The following is a 16,110-nucleotide window of genomic DNA, read 5'->3' as shown; positions in this document are numbered from 1 at the left end:
AGTGGTCTATTGGGACCTTCCATCTCTCTCCTTCCCTTTGATGAACACTACTGCAGAAAGCACAGTATAGTTATGTCCCTCTGGATACAGCTGCTTCTCAGAACCAATTAAAGCTATGCCAAGCCTGGGCCATATGTTCCTGGATCACAGAGCACAGGAAGAGGGACAACTGGTGGAGGGGTAGGAGTGCCATAAGGGGCCCTGGGACTCAGCCAGGAGCCCAGAGTGGGGGAAGAAAGAGGAGGATGGACAGCATAGCGGGAAGTTCTGGCCCCAGCAGAGCTCCCTGGCCTCAATCAATATACAGTGCTTCTCTTCTAAGGCCAGAAAATGTCTAAATGTGAATGAAAAATAATTTTACAAATATGAAACAATTTTGAAGAAAAATTGTCTTTTTTTCCCAAGCTCTACTGAGTATGCTTCATCCACAGTACTCCCAGACTGTGGAGCCTGAGAGAACCAGAGACAGGTTTAAGACTGAGGGACAGATCCTTAGCTGGTTTATACTGACCTAGCAGCAATAGCTCAGCTACATAAATGTACCACATTTTAGGATCAGCTCTTCTTGGTGATAGAGATCAGGCTACTGTTACAGTGCAGACAGACCCATATCTAGTGTATTTAGTACAATATAAAGCATGTAGAATATATTCTGTTTCACTATAGAATGGTTAGTTTTATTTTCCAATACCCCTCATGCCACAATCCTAACCAAACTCAAGTTCAGACCCATCTGTTCATGTTTTCATAAAGCCTTGACACAACAGAGCATATGCTCTGGGCCATTTCTATTCACTAAACAACATTAAGACAAGTTCAAAAAAGCTTCTCAATCAGGTCATCAGACAATGTTAACTTGTACCCAATGCCAGGAGACCTCAGTATGATAGAAGCAGAAATATTTGTGCAATATTTGTAGGGGTACCATACATTCAGGGGGTTGTATGAGACAGAGGAGCATTTAATTACTAACAATGCTTTCCTGCACAAATTCATTCAAAATAAATAAATAAATAAATAAATAAATAAAGCATCTGCTTCTCTGTGACTCCATTGCAAAGGGGGTGTAAAACAGTGGTTTTCTGATCTAGAAGCATTGTAAACCCATTCTATATTGGCATAAATGACTGCAGAGAATGGAGCTTTCAGAAGAGAAAAGAGAAAATACAGGGAAACCCAATGCCTTTTCATTCTTTTTAACAGAACTGTAAGAGACTAAAATGGGAGGGAAGAAGAGAAAATCGCTATTGATGTTTATTTAAAAGAGTAGGGGTGGTCATATATTTGTAAAGAGCTGTTTGCTTTTATTTGTAAAGCGCTTTTTCACTTAACAACATGCAGGAGGAGATGCATCTTAGATCTGATCTACCCTGCAACAGGGGAACAATTTCCAGGTGTTCCAGGTTAGACAGGCATATTCACCCAGCTCTGATCAATCTTGTGATGTTGCTGTGAATATACAGCACCCATGACATGAGCAATGTCAAGCACATATCCAAAGGAATTAGGCAGGATTATTTTTGGGGTCACTGTGAGCCCAAAAATATTTTTCACATTCTGGATCAATCAGAGATAATACGGGTACATTTACCCAAGCCAGAAATCACATCCCTGGCAACAGAGTAGATGTACGCTATGATTTTCCTGAAGTTGAGGCTTCTCCTTCACCTCCTGCCTCCTTCCCCCTTCTCCGCTCCCCCTTTATCTCCCCCGTCCCCCTCCATCCATTCTTGTTCACTTGTGATCTCTAGCCTTTTTCTCTTAGTTTTCTCCAGCTAAAGCAGGAGCTAAACTTCTGTAGAGTCACAGGGAGTCTTTCCATTGACTTCAAAGGACTTTGTATTAGGCCCCTATTTCTTTGGAATAATCTCTGTTCCCGTCCACTGTGAAAATACTTAAAATATTACTTTCATTCAGCAATCATTTTCTAGTTCTCTCTTTTCATAAAAAAAAGTGTTTACCCTTTTGGTCAATCTGTTTATTGTTTCACCCTTGGAACTCAGCTGAGTCAGAAAGATAGCAATAAAAGATTTTGTTTACTCAGCATGGGCTAGAGGTTATCAGAATCATTTAAGAAATTAGTCTTTTGATATATTGCAAACTGTGCTCACTGCAGTGATAGGATTAATCACCTCATATCAAAGAGCGCTGTTGAATCAGTGGCAGTCTGCTAGCACAAATACTTTGCAACAAGGATTGTCACTGCTGTTTTTCACCAAGGGAGAGAAAATGTCCCTTTTTTTCAGTAAGCAAAATTAAACATTCAATCAACTGAGATTTTGCTATAAATATAGACCTTACTAGCAGAGCTAGGAAAATATCTTTCAATCTGATAGCAGTTCTGAAAAATCAGGACTGTGTGTGCTTTGGGGCTGACTCAAAACTGAATTTTAGGACAATTTTTGGTGAATCAAAACAAAAGTCAGAAAATATTGTTGCAGGTTAAGCTAAATAGGGTTTCTTTTTTCAATTCCAGACAACTTTATATGTTCCTTAATAAAAGCAAAGGCCATGTAAGGGGCTTAACCACATTCACAAACCAGTGGAGGATATAGGGTATCATCCGTCTTTATACCCAGGCACTTACCTGAAATGTGAGAAACCTGGGTTTACTTCCCAACTCTGGAGCAGGAACCTGAGCCCAGGTCTTTTCACCAGTGAATACCTTAACCATCTTGTTATCCCTTCAGTTTTGCCTGTTTAAGCTGTGCCTTTCTGTATTCACGATGAAATGTTCATTGGGGCAAAGAGAGAGTGAGCAACTCTATACGTAGGGGTATGTCTACACAGCATTATTTCAAAATAAGTTAGTCCACATCTACACAGCAGGGAGTTATTTTGAAATAATGTTGAAATACTGTCAAGTTGGAGGACTTCTGAGTCCAACTCCTGTAACGCTCATTGTACGAGGAGTGAGGAGAGTCGGAGGAAGAGTGCTCTAATTCAAAATAAGTGCTGTGTAGATGCTCCCAGTTTCGAAATAAGCTATTTCAATTTAAGCCCTGCTATGTAGATGTACCCTTGATGATTAGAGCACTCACCTGGGAAAGAGACACTACTGTGAGTACAGCAGTACATTATACTATGCCATAACAACACAATATTTGAAGCCCATTCTCTGCAGCAGAAAGACACAGGTGGTGCAGAACATTGCATAACTGAAGTCAAAGTACCTTAACTTGACTTTTGGCTTTATCTACACTGCAGGAAGTAGAAGGGAGAACACTATTCCTTCAGCTTCCCTTCCTCCTCCTGGAAGCAGGGTTACCAGCATTGACCAGAGTACCCCTCTCAGTTCGAATTAGTGTGTCTTCACTAGACCTACTAATTCGAACCTTGGAAGATCAACAGCAGTAGCTTTGATCTTCTCTGTAGTGTAAATATACCCTATGATTTTAGCTAAACACAAGGTCCTGATTCTCCTTTCATTTACACCAGTGTAACACCATTGACTCCTTTGGCATAAATGGAGTTGGCTTTGATTTACACTGATGTAAGTGAAAGGATGGTCAGGCCTTAAGTTTCTAGGATGTTTAGCAATTTATAAATTCACCTCCTTCACCAAGTCTCTAGTTGCCTATACCCTGTCAGTTTGAGTGTGCTGGATGGAGGCTATGATTAGAATGAGGTCCTCTCTAGGGCTACGTCTACACTGGCCCCTTTTCCAGAAGGGGCATGTTAATTTCAGAGATCGCAATAGGGAAATCCGCGGGGGATTTAAATATCCCCCGCGGCATTTAAATAAAAATGTCCGCCGCTTTTTTCCGGCTTTTAGAAAAGCCGGAAAAGAGCATCTACACTGGCCCCGATCCTCCGGAAAAAGCGCCCTTTTGCGGAGGATCTTATTCCTACTTTGATTTCCCTATTGCGATCTCTGAAATTAACATGCCCCTTCCGGAAAAGGGGCCAGTGTAGATGAGCCCTTAGATGTATATATTTTCAAGCCAGAAGGGACCACTGTTATAATTTAGCCTGATCTCCTATGAAAACACAGGCAACAGAAATTCACCAAAATAATTCTTGTTTGAACTACAGCATATCATTTAGAAAAAAATATCTACTCTTGATTTTTAAAAATGTGTCTGCTATTTTATTCACTTGGCATTTTGTGTGATTAACCTTTATGTGTGTGTGTGATATTTTTGTTTGGCAGAAATGGCAGCATTATTGTAGTATTCCGCCTAAACTTTGCACAGTGGGTCTCTAACGAGAAAGCAAAGAATGAACTGGTTTTAGGTATTGAAGCAAACAAAACTAGCCTTTTGAAGACTATTAATATTGATGTGAACAGCATAGAAGTCACAGGTAACTATGAAAATTATGTCCTTGTTTTAAAACCTTGCATATAAGTTAATTGCAAACTTTGGCAGTCAATTCTGCAGTGGGATATGAGAAGGCATATTGGTCCATCCATGAAAATTCCATTACAGGAGATGTGCTTACTAGATAACACTTGGACAGATAAATCTTTCCCTAAAGGAGGCTACTTCTGAGTCCCTCCAAGTTCCACCTATGGCCCTGCTCATACTCCACCCCCATTTTAATTCAGGCCCTCCCCTTCCCCCATCCTGTGCTTCCATTTGATATATCTCTCTTTTCCCTGCCCCCTTCCACTACTCACTGCATTTATCTTCTCCTCTGCCTGCTACTCCATGCATCCCTCTATTCCACCCCACTCTATAAGTGAGGAGGGACCAGAAGAACAGTGGGTGGGAGCGGTCTTCTCAACAAACGGGAGGGTTCGCCATCAAAACCGCATCTTAATTACTTTCCTTTTGAAAGTGCTGCTTTCAAAAGTGAGCTGGAAAGAAAATATGCACATTCCCATAGAATTTGCATATCCTCTTTCAAAAGTATAGCATAGTCTAGATACACCCTTTAATATTCTGAATCTTAACATACCGTGCCAGGAAAAGTCTCATCATCTGCATTTTACAGATGAGGAAACTCAGGCACAGAGATGAAGTGATTTGCCCATAGTTCCACAGCTTCTATAGTGATAGAAAGTAATTTGAAAACTTGCTGCCACACCACATTTTAATTTCAGCTCATTTAACTGGTCTAAATTCTAAGTATTGTCTTATGAGACCAAGGGACCTCAAGGAGTTCTGTGATATAAATAGTGACATGTGACTCAAGATTGCTACTAGAAATATGTCCCCCTTGACAGTCAAAGATAAAGACATGCTTTCTCTACAAAATCCTTCTGGAAGGGGACAAAGAATAGGGATTGAGGAACTTGTGTGCTTGAGGTAGAGAGAGAGAGATGGGAAAGGGCCTAATGTGGATTTGGAATCCTTGGTGAGCTCACAGATTGGGAGGAAAAGCTACAAGAGGCATAGGTGAGTCAGCAAGAGGGCACTGGAAAACATCAAATGGCTCAGAGGAACATGATGTCAAAAGCAATCTCACACTTATCTGAGATATTCCTACATTAATGTAAAACTCCAAAGTAGTTTACACGTCACTTCATTTTGTTACAACAGCTCCTGGAACGCTGACTACAAGCCCACCTCTACCATCAACAGGTCAGTGCTTCTTGTAAATGAGTTCCACCTATGGCCCTGCTCATACTCCACCCCCATTTTACTTCAGACCCTCCCTTTCCCCCACCCCGTGCTTCCATTTGATATAACTCTTCTCTTTTCCTCTTTTCCCTGTCCCCTTCCGCTACTCACTGCATTTATCTTCTCCTCTGCCTGCTATTCCATACATCCCTCTTTTCCACCCCACTCCATGGGTGAGGAGGGACCAGAAGAACAGTGGGTAGGGGTGGTCTTGTGCGGGACACAGCAAATAGTGAGGTTTGTCTCATAGGGAAGGAGTGGAGAAGACAAAGGTTTCAGGTTAGTGGGAGGCTCGCAGGGCAGGGGTTGGAAAATAGGGGGTGCAGTAAATGGAAGGGACTTCTGGAGTGAAGGGTGGAGTGGAGGAGAGGAGCAATGAGAAACTCACCAGGCAGTGGTGGATAGTGAGGGCCTTCAGAAAGGGGCAGATGAGGGAAGGAAAGAGGCAGAGTGCAGGTAGGGCTGGCATAGCCCAGGCATCCAGAGGCAAGTGGTGGCAGCGTCCTACGTGTGGCACAATGGTTGCTGCATAATCAGAAGAAGGCCAAGATCCATAAAGGAGATAGGTACCTAAATATCTTTTGACATCAATAACCTCTGAGCAGCTCACAAATGATTTTCCTTAGCCAACCTAGAAGTAGCATTTACAAACCACAGGGAGAGCCACGTACAACCATTTTCACAGCAGAATATGTCAGCTTGAGATATATGCTTAAAAAAAATAAGTAGGAGAGAATAGTGCACTCCCAGAGAAGAATAGTGCACTCCCAGAGAAATGCATAATACTAATCCTTTATTTAAGGTGTCCACCATTTTTCATGGCCACCAATGTCCTTCTAGATAATGTAATTCAGTCCCAACAATGTTATTTCCAAAATAAATGCAATTCTTTTACCAAACATTCTGACCAAGTATATTGAGAGGTTCATCTTCATACACTGGGTGTGTCTAGATTATACCTCTCAGTCCTCATTTTTTGAGGAATACAGGATCTGTCAAAAAAGGATTTATTTTCAACAAAGCTGCAGCTAGACCGACTTTTTTTTCCAAAAAACTCAGTTTAGGAAAAAAGCGGTGGCCATGTTTATGCTAATGAAGCACGGGGTATTTAAATGTGCTTGATTTGCATCCTTCTGTGAACAGAGGGATGTAGTCTAGACGTAGCCCCAGTGAGTTGTTCTCCCTTACCTGTGATGGTAGATAAAGGAAAGGGAGGTGATTTATCTTGCTCATTGCTGAAAGTGGGATCTCATCTATGGGAAAACAAACACTAAAAACGGCTCTGAAGATTCAGTTGGATTTAACTAGAAAAGAGAAACTCTGAATGGTCAGTAAATAGATAAAGTGATGCTAAAACTTATATATAGTTAAAAAATTACGGTGGGATCCAGAGGAAAGAGCTGTACGAGCAATGATAATTTATCAAAACCTGATCCAAACCCAAGTGAAGTCAGAGGGAATCTTTCAATGTGCTTGGAAAAGAGTCTCAATGAGAAAGAGGATAAAAAATATTTGAATACTTTGAAGTGGAAATTAATTAGCTAACATTTTAACCTAGGTTGGGAACACTAATAAGTAGCTACTGATTGCCTTCATAAGGGGAGAGAGACATCTGGTGTGTAGTCTCTTCATCTCTATATTCTAAAGGCACAGCACATGTTAAGAACTTTAGGTATTCAATAACTAAATTCATCATTATTCATCTTGACTATTTGTTCCATCTATAAATTGTTGTTCTGTGCAGCAGCACATCATTGTGGGAAATGATGGCCCACTAAATCCCAGAAATTCTGTAGAATTTTGTTAATTTAAAAGGTGATATATCTACTTGCTAACTGTGGAGTCACCAATATTTTCTTGCAGAGAGACATTAACAAGTCTAATTTAAATAATGCATCAACAGTTATTCTTCCAGGACACATGCAACAATGTGATATTGAGAATTGAGCATCCAATTAATAATTAGAATAACAATTGTATAGAACATTTTGGGTGTATCTAGACTACGCTAGACTTTAGAAAGAGGATATGCAAATTCCGTGGGAATTTGAATATCTTCTTTTGAGCTCACTTTCAAAAGTGGAAGTAATTAAGACACGGTTTTGTCAGCGAACCCTCCCATTTGTCGACAAGCTATGTAAATCTAATTTTTTAAGGAAAATTGACTTCTCAACAAACGGGAGGATTTGCCGACAAAACTGCATCTTAATTACTTTCTTTTTGAAAGTGCTGCTTTCAAAAGTGAGCTGGAAAGAAAATATGCAAATTCCCACAGAATTTGCATATTCTCTTTCAAAAGTCTAGCATAGTCTGGATACACCCTTTAATATTCTGAATCTTAACATACCGTGCCAGGAAAAGTCTCATCATCTGCATTTTACAGATGAGGAAACTCAGGCACAGAGATGAAGTGATTTGCCCATAGTTCCACAGCTTCTATAGTGATAGAAAGTAATTTGAAAACTTGCTGCCACACCACATTTTAATTTCAGCTCATTTAACTGGTCTAAATTCTAAGTATTGTCTTATGAGACCAAGGGACCTCAAGGAGTTCTGTGATATAAATAGTGACATGTGACTCAAGATTGCTACTAGAAATATGTCCCCCTTGACAGTCAAAGATAAAGACATGCTTTCTCTACAAAATCCTTCTGGAAGGGGACAAAGAATAGGGATTGAGGAACTTGTGTGCTTGAGGTAGAGAGAGAGAGATGGGAAAGGGCCTAATGTGGATTTGGAATCCTTGGTGAGCTCACAGATTGGGAGGAAAAGCTACAAGAGGCATAGGTGAGTCAGCAAGAGGGCACTGGAAAACATCAAATGGCTCAGAGGAACATGATGTCAAAAGCAATCTCACACTTATCTGAGATATTCCTACATTAATGTAAAACTCCAAAGTAGTTTACACGTCACTTCATTTTGTTACAACAGCTCCTGGAACGCTGACTACAAGCCCACCTCTACCATCAACAGGTCAGTGCTTCTTGTAAATGAGTTCCACCTATGGCCCTGCTCATACTCCACCCCCATTTTACTTCAGACCCTCCCTTTCCCCCACCCTGTGCTTCCATTTGATATAACTCTTCTCTTTTCCTCTTTTCCCTGTCCCCTTCCGCTACTCACTGCATTTATCTTCTCCTCTGCCTGCTATTCCATACATCCCTCTTTTCCACCCCACTCCATGGGTGAGGAGGGACCAGAAGAACAGTGGGTGGGGGTGGTCTTGTGCGGGACACAGCAAATAGTGAGGTTTGTCTCATAGGGAAGGAGTGGAGAAGACAAAGGTTTCAGGTTAGTGGGAGGCTCGCAGGGCAGGGGTTGGAAAATAGGGGGTGCAGTAAATGGAAGGGACTTCTGGAGTGAAGGGTGGAGTGGAGGAGAGGAGCAATGAGAAACTCACCAGGAAGTGGTGGATAGTGAGGGCCTTAAGAAAGGGGCAGCTGAGGGAAAGAAAGAGGCAGAGTGCAGGTTGGGCTGGCATGGCCCAGGCATCCAGAGGCAAGTGGTGGCAGCTTCCTACATGTGGCATAATGGAGGCTGCATAATCAGAAGAAGGCCAAGATCCATAAAGGAGATGGGTACCTAAATATCTTTTGACATCAATAACCTCTGATCAGCTCACAAATGATTTCCTTTAGCTAACCTAGAAGTAGCATTTACAAACCACAGGGAGAGCCACGTACAACCATCGGAGATATTCCTACATTAATGTAAAACTCCAAAGTAATTTACACAAATAGTTTACACTTCACTTCATTTTGTTACAACAGCTCCTGGAACGCTGACTACAAGCCCACCTCTACCATCATCAGGTCAGTGCTTCTTGTAAATGAAAGTTAGCTTGTGTGCACATGATAACAAATGTAAGGCCAGATATTCAGCTTGTGTAAGACATTCTGTCGGTACAGCAGCCAAAGGTTTATGAAAGAAGAAGATGATTCAGGAAGAGTTGGGAATATCTATGAAATCATGAAGAAGAAGAAGAAGATGTCTATATGTATAACATAGAGTTGCCTCCACCCTTAGAGGTTTTTAAGACCTGTCTTGACAAAGTCCTGGTTGGGATGATTTATTTAGGGTTGGACTAGATGACTCCCTGAAGTCTCCTCCTACCCTACTCTTCTTTGATTCTATGAATATAGACTATTGTTGGGAAGGTTAGAAGGAAGATTTTGATAACCAAAGTTCAGAAATAAAACTTTTCAGATTTTTTGAGAACCATAAATAAAACTACATACTAGAATGTTTACAGATTAGAATGGAAGAACCTTTTCTTTCTTTCTTTCTTTCTTTCTTTCTTTCTTTCTTTCTTTCTTTCTTTCTTTCTTTCTTTCTTTCTTTCTTTCTTTCTTTCTTTCTTTCTTTCTTTCTTTCTTCACTTACACCTATATAATGAGATCATTTTAATATATGTTGGATTATTTATGTTTTTGGATTCATGTTATGGTCTTTTGACCCATTAGATTTAATATTTTCAAGCTTTTCCACAAAGGCAGGAGCAACAGAAACATACCTATTTACAAAATCAAAACTGAGCTTCTCACCTAACTCCAAGATCTGGAGTTTTGATACATGACGGTAGCACTTCTTGACTCAGAAAAATTCTGAGTAGCAAATATGGGATTCTTTACAGCAACAATTAATACTTTTCCAATAGTAGGAAGAACTTTATTAGGCCTTTAAGAGATAGGAAATATGCTTCTCTAATGTTTTAATTTTGAGCTTTATTTGTTTATGTAGATTCAGAACAACTCACTACAAGCAATTCTTCAACAACTTCAGGTTGGTAACATGTATACAGTGAAAACAGTGATGTTTTACACAGAAGACTTTGGTGTCAATTCAGGGCCTAATCCTTCAAATACTTCATACACAGAGATCCCATTGACTGTAAAGGCCCTAACCACAAAGGAAATTTATAATATTTCATGTTGGATTAATAAAGCTATTTTTTGCAAATTGTGGACCAGGGGGAAGAACTCAAATGATAGGTGCTTAATTCCCATTGTCTTTCAGGGGAAGTTAAGTACATATCTGTTATTTGTACCTTTGTAAATATTTCCCAGAATCATTAATTAGTGAAAAGTGTGAAAAATAAACATATTTCAGATGTGTCTAAGCATATGTAAGTTTTACATGTAGTGGTTTATACTTCTTTATGGATTGTGATTTAGAGATAATTTGTTCTTTAGTCTTAAAATTAAAAGAAAAAGCATTTTTAATACAAAATATCAGTTTTCTTGTGTCCAGAAGATGGCAGTGCAGTTTGATTTTCTGGATAACAATAACCATGGAATTGAAGATAGCCTTTGTAAACACACGATTTTCTATTGTGTATTAATTTCACCCAAAACTTATCTCTGGGTATTTGGTGTACTTTTGTTGGTGGTCATTGCCTGAGTCTGGAATGCATTAGGTTCAAGCATTTTACCAGACTGTAGTCATTACCTTTGCTGATGTTTCAATGGAGAATGAGAAAGGTGCTGTGCATTGGACAGAATGCTATGTTTGGGGTTTTTCTACTTATCCTTGGTAGTTGGTCTGGGGAAAATTCGAACTCTTGTTACATATTTGCTGTGTCCTGGCCAAAATTCCATTCTGCACAAAACAGGGTATGTTATAAAAACTATGAAGACTGTGGCCTATTGCTTGAGTACAAAATGGCAGCTTTTCATTCTTACATCTTTACTTTGTATTCCAAATATATGATTTATAGGGTTGTTACAGAGAAGTTAAATGAATTATTTTCAATTGGCCTTCACTGCAGAGGATGGAAGGGTGATTTCTACACAAGACCTATTATTTTTTTAGGTAATAAATCTGAGGAACTGTCTCAGATTGAGGTGTCATGAAGGAGATCTTGAAACAAACCGATACTTTAAACAGTAATAAGTCACCAGGGTCAGATGTATTCATTCAAGAGTTCTGAAGAAACTCCAATCTGGACTGCAGAATTACTACCTGTGGTATATAACTTATTGCTTATTAGTCTGCATAGCAGATGACTGGAGCAGGGTAATATAACAAACAAATAGCAAACAAATGCTCCAGTGGCAAATCATAGGAATTACAGGCTGGTAAGGACTGGCAAACTCGTTGAAACTACAGCACAGAACAGAATTACCAGACACAAGCATGACAATGATATGTTGGGGAAAAGGCAACATAGTTTGGAAAGCAAAAACATGCCTCACCAATCCAATTCTTTGAGGGTGTCAACAAGCATGCACACTTTGGTGATCCCATATAATAGTGTGCTTGGACTTTCAGAAAGCTTTTGACAAAGTCCCTCACCAAAAGCTGTCAGGCAAAGTAAGCATCCATAAGGGGTTATAGGGAAGATTCTGTTATGGATCAGTAACTAGTTAAGAGATAGGAAACAAAGAGTAGGAATAAATGGTTGGTTTTCATAGCAAAGAGAAGTTAATAGCCAGGTCCCCTGAGGAATCCAGGCTGTTTGACATGGTCATAAATGATCTGGAAAAGAGGATCAACTGTGAACAGTATCCCCTCTAAGATGAACATCTGGGTGGCCAACCAAGAGAGATTCAAATGCCTCCCAGCTGATTGACGTTCAGTGTTGATAAATGAAAATGAATGCACACTGGAAAAAATGTCAACTGTACATACAAAATGATAGGTTTGAGTTATCTGCTGTCTCTTAAAAAAGAGACATTGGAGTCATCATGTGAAAACCTCTGCTTAGTATATAGCAGAAGTCAAGAAAGCTAACAGTGTTAAGAATCCTTAGGAAAGGGATAGATAATAAAACAGAAAATATCATAATGCCACTAACTAAATACATAGAATTCCCACACCTGAAATACCGTGTGCAGTTCTGGTCACCTCATCTTAAATATATGTGTGTGTGTGTGTGTGTGCATGTGCGCCATTCATTTTAAAAAAAGAGATGAGTAAGAGGGGATATGAAAGATGTCTACGAAATCATGAAACTGTGGAGACTGTGAATATGGAAGTGTTATTTACCTCTTCAAATAACAAAATTGCCAGGGATCACCCAAAGAAATGAATAGGCATGGGTTTAAAACAAAGAGAAAGAAGAGTGTCTCACAATGTACAGTCAAATTGCTAGATGCTGTGAAGGCCAAAAGTATAAATGGGCTCTAAAAAAGAATTAGGAAAGTTCATAGACAGACCTATGAATGGCCATTAGCTCAAAATAGTCAAGGATGCAACCCACTGCTCACAGGTCACATTTTCACAGCAGGGCTAAACTCAAAATTAGCTACTCAACTGAATTGCAGAGCTTAAGTTGAAATAGTGTATTTCGATTTGGGGCATGTCTACACAGCACTTATTTCAAAATGGAGCACTCTTCCCCCAACTTAGCATACTCCTCATAAAATGAGGGTTACAGGAGTCAGAGTATGAAGTCCTCCAGCTGGACATTATTTCAACATTATGTCAAATAACTGCTTGTTTGTAGATGCGCACTTTGTTATTTCAATATAACGTCACTTATTCCAAAATAACGGTGCTGTGTACATATAGCCATAGTGTCCCTAAACCTGTGATTCCCAGAAGATGGCTCTGGATGACAAGGTGAATCACTCAATAAGGGTATGTCTACACTACCCCGCTAGTTCGAACTAGCGGGGGTAATATAGTCATCCGCAGTTGCAAATGAAGTCCGGGATTTGAATTTCCCGGGCTTCATTTGCATGAAGCCAGCCAGCGCCATTTTTAAATGCCGGCTAGTTTGGACCCCGTGCCGCGCGGCTACACGCGGCATGGACAAGCTAGTTTGGATTAGGCTTCTAATCCGAACTAGCTGTACACCTCATTCCACGAGGCGTACAGCTAGTTCGGATTAGAAGCCTAATCCGAACTAGCTAGTCCGTGCTGCGTGTAGCCGCGTGGCACGGGGTCCGAATTAGCCGGCATTTAAAAATGGCGCCGGCCGGCTTCATGCAAATGAAGCCCGGGAAATTCAAATCCCGGGCTTCATTTGCAACTGCAGATGACTACATTACCCCAGCTAGTTCGAACTAGCGGGGTAGTGTAGACATACCCTAAGTGTCCTGTTCTGTTGATTCCCTCTGAAGCATCTGGCACCAGTCATTGTCAAAAGACAAGATACTGAACTTCAGGGACCGCATGTTTGATCCCGTGTGGTCAACCTTATGTTTTGCTGCTTTTTTTCTTAAGTCAGATTATCTACCTTCACTCATATGTATTTACTAACTAAAGCAAAAGAAAATGTAGGTAGAACTGAGTGGTTTCTCTTCTCCCCATCTTCATCCCATGAGGTATGTTCTTCCATGATGCTTATTCAAAATGATTAATGTCTTATGGTTCCATTCCATATGCAGGACTCTTATTCACTTAAGTGTGGAATGGACTGCACTCTTTTGTCCTATCAAGCAATTAGATCCATGTGAGACACTCTTATACTCTTGGGCACTCCTGTTAATGTGATGCTACAAGGGCCTGATTGAAGAATCTGTCCAGAAAGTTGCACAGAAATAGATTTTTTTCCTCAGAGATTTATAATATTTCTAAAACTTTACCTGAAAAAGGTTTTTTTAGTAATGCTGGTCAAAATGTGGGAATTTAAAATTTTATTTGTATTCCAATAGTGAAAGTAGAAAAAATGAATTTCCAATTGAATTAAATAAAATGATCTTTTTTTCATTTTGCAAAAATAAAAAAGACACCAAAAATTTCCATGAGTCCTAGTTTTGAGCTTAGTGAATGTTCAGTTCTGACATTTCTGAACATATTTACCCTTTTGTACCAATGTTCTTCACGTTTCTGTTGTGTTTGTTCAGACTTTTTTTTTTTTTACTCAGAGCATGTAAAAATACGGTAAACAATTTAGACATACAACTCACACACACACCCCTGATGTGTAACCAGGGTTGTGCTGGAGTTTCAAACACAAGTCACTTCTCCTTTGTAATGTAAATTTCTTTTATTAATCCTTTTCCTCCCCTTTTTTACAGTTATTTCAGTGAAGTGTTTACCTTCTGAGGAATCTTGTGCTGATGCCATAAACTGCATAAGTAAAAACCTATATTGTGATGGACTACCTAGCTGCCCAGATGGTTCAGATGAAATTGACAGTATATGTGGTAAGAATGTAAAGCTTTCAATCAATCTTTAAATCTGCTTGTAACTGTCAACATATTAAGTAATAAACATAACTTTCAAACCAATCCCACTAGAAGTGAAATATAGCATCCAAGAAGATTTTTACAGTGAAGGAAATCTTGTATGACACTTTAGATTGATTTGATATTTTTATGAATATGTGTATGGTTTAATGCTGAATCAGTGTAAACTTGCTACATTCTTCTAATGGAAAAGCTGTTGTCAAATAATTAACCAATACTATTCAACATTGTGCTATCAAAAAGTACTTCAAAACAACGTTTCTGTGCAGCTGCAGAACCACATACCCCGTCTTCAAGATGCCCTAACCTTAATTTTATGAAGCTTCAGGGGGTTGCTGAGTTAGTCTGTACAGGATAAACTTAAAAAACAACAAATGTTCTGGTAGCACTATATAGATTCACAAAACATGTAGGCTGTGTCTACACTGGCCACTTATTCTGGAAAATCAGCTGCTTTTCCGGAATAACTTGCCGGCTGTCTACACTGGTCTCTTGAATTTCCAGAAAAGCTCTGACGATCTACAGTAAAATCATCAGTGCTTTTCCGGAAAAACTATGCTGCTCCCATTCGGGCAAAAGTCCTTTTCCGGAAAACTGTTCCGGAAAAGGGCCAGTGTAGACAGCACAGATTTCTTTTCGGCAAAAGAGCCCTGATCGCGAAAATGACGATCGGGGCTTTTTTGTGGAAAAGCACGTCTACATTGGCACGGACGCTTTTCCGGAAAAAGTGCTTTTCCAGAAAAGCATCCTGCCAATGTAGACACGCTTTTTCCGGAAATACTTATAACGGAAAACTGTTCAGTTTTAATCATTTCTGGAAAATCATGCTAGTGTAGACATAGCCGTAGATAGCATCATGAGCTTTCGTGAGCACAGCCCACTTCTTCAGATGACCTTCTGATAAAAAACTCCCATCATCTGAAGAAGTGGGTTGTGCCCATGAAAGCTCATGATACCATCTACATGTTTAGTTGGTCTATAAAGTGCTACCAGACCACTTGTTTTTAAGTGTATCTTAATTTTATGGTGGAACCAGTACAACAGTGTCCCTGGTGATGACTGACAATGGTATCCCAGTTCAATCTGATGTTCTTTTACTGCTTTCTGTTCTCAATTATCTTTTAATACTGTTGACCAAGGGGATTCTACTGCACTGAGGCAATTTATAGATCTCTTTTTTATTATCTCAAGTCTGGTTACTATCTTACTAGAATGTTTGCAATGGAACTGATCAAATAGTGCAAAAAATGACTAATGAATGTCTGAAGAATAGGCCTGATCTCAAATGGTGCTGAGCCCCTTCCAGATCATTGATTACTCTTGTTTTAGGGCTAGTGATATGCCTGCCTCCTTTCTGGTCTGTCTGGTCCCTTGTCTGCACCTATCTCAGGGTGGAATCTCACTGC

The 16,110-nt window shown here is 39.8% G+C and overlaps 1 protein-coding gene across 1 annotated transcript in view; it reads left to right on the top strand.

The window, feature by feature from the left end:
* Positions 1–16,110, top strand: part of TMPRSS15 (transmembrane serine protease 15) — a 92,873-nt gene that overhangs the window by 3,475 nt on the left and 73,288 nt on the right. The window contains exons 4-6 of the mRNA XM_006128840.4: positions 4,154–4,305; positions 10,314–10,349; positions 14,534–14,662. Of these exons, the coding sequence (XP_006128902.3) occupies positions 4,154–4,305; positions 10,314–10,349; positions 14,534–14,662 (317 nt within the window). The remainder of the gene's footprint in view (positions 1–4,153; positions 4,306–10,313; positions 10,350–14,533; positions 14,663–16,110) is intronic.

Source organism: Pelodiscus sinensis, chromosome 1 (assembly GCF_052426305.1).
Source record: "Pelodiscus sinensis isolate ZL-2025 chromosome 1, ASM5242630v1, whole genome shotgun sequence".
NCBI classification, from domain to species: Eukaryota; Metazoa; Chordata; order Testudines; family Trionychidae; genus Pelodiscus; species Pelodiscus sinensis.
This window is presented reverse-complemented; position numbering and strand designations above follow the sequence as displayed.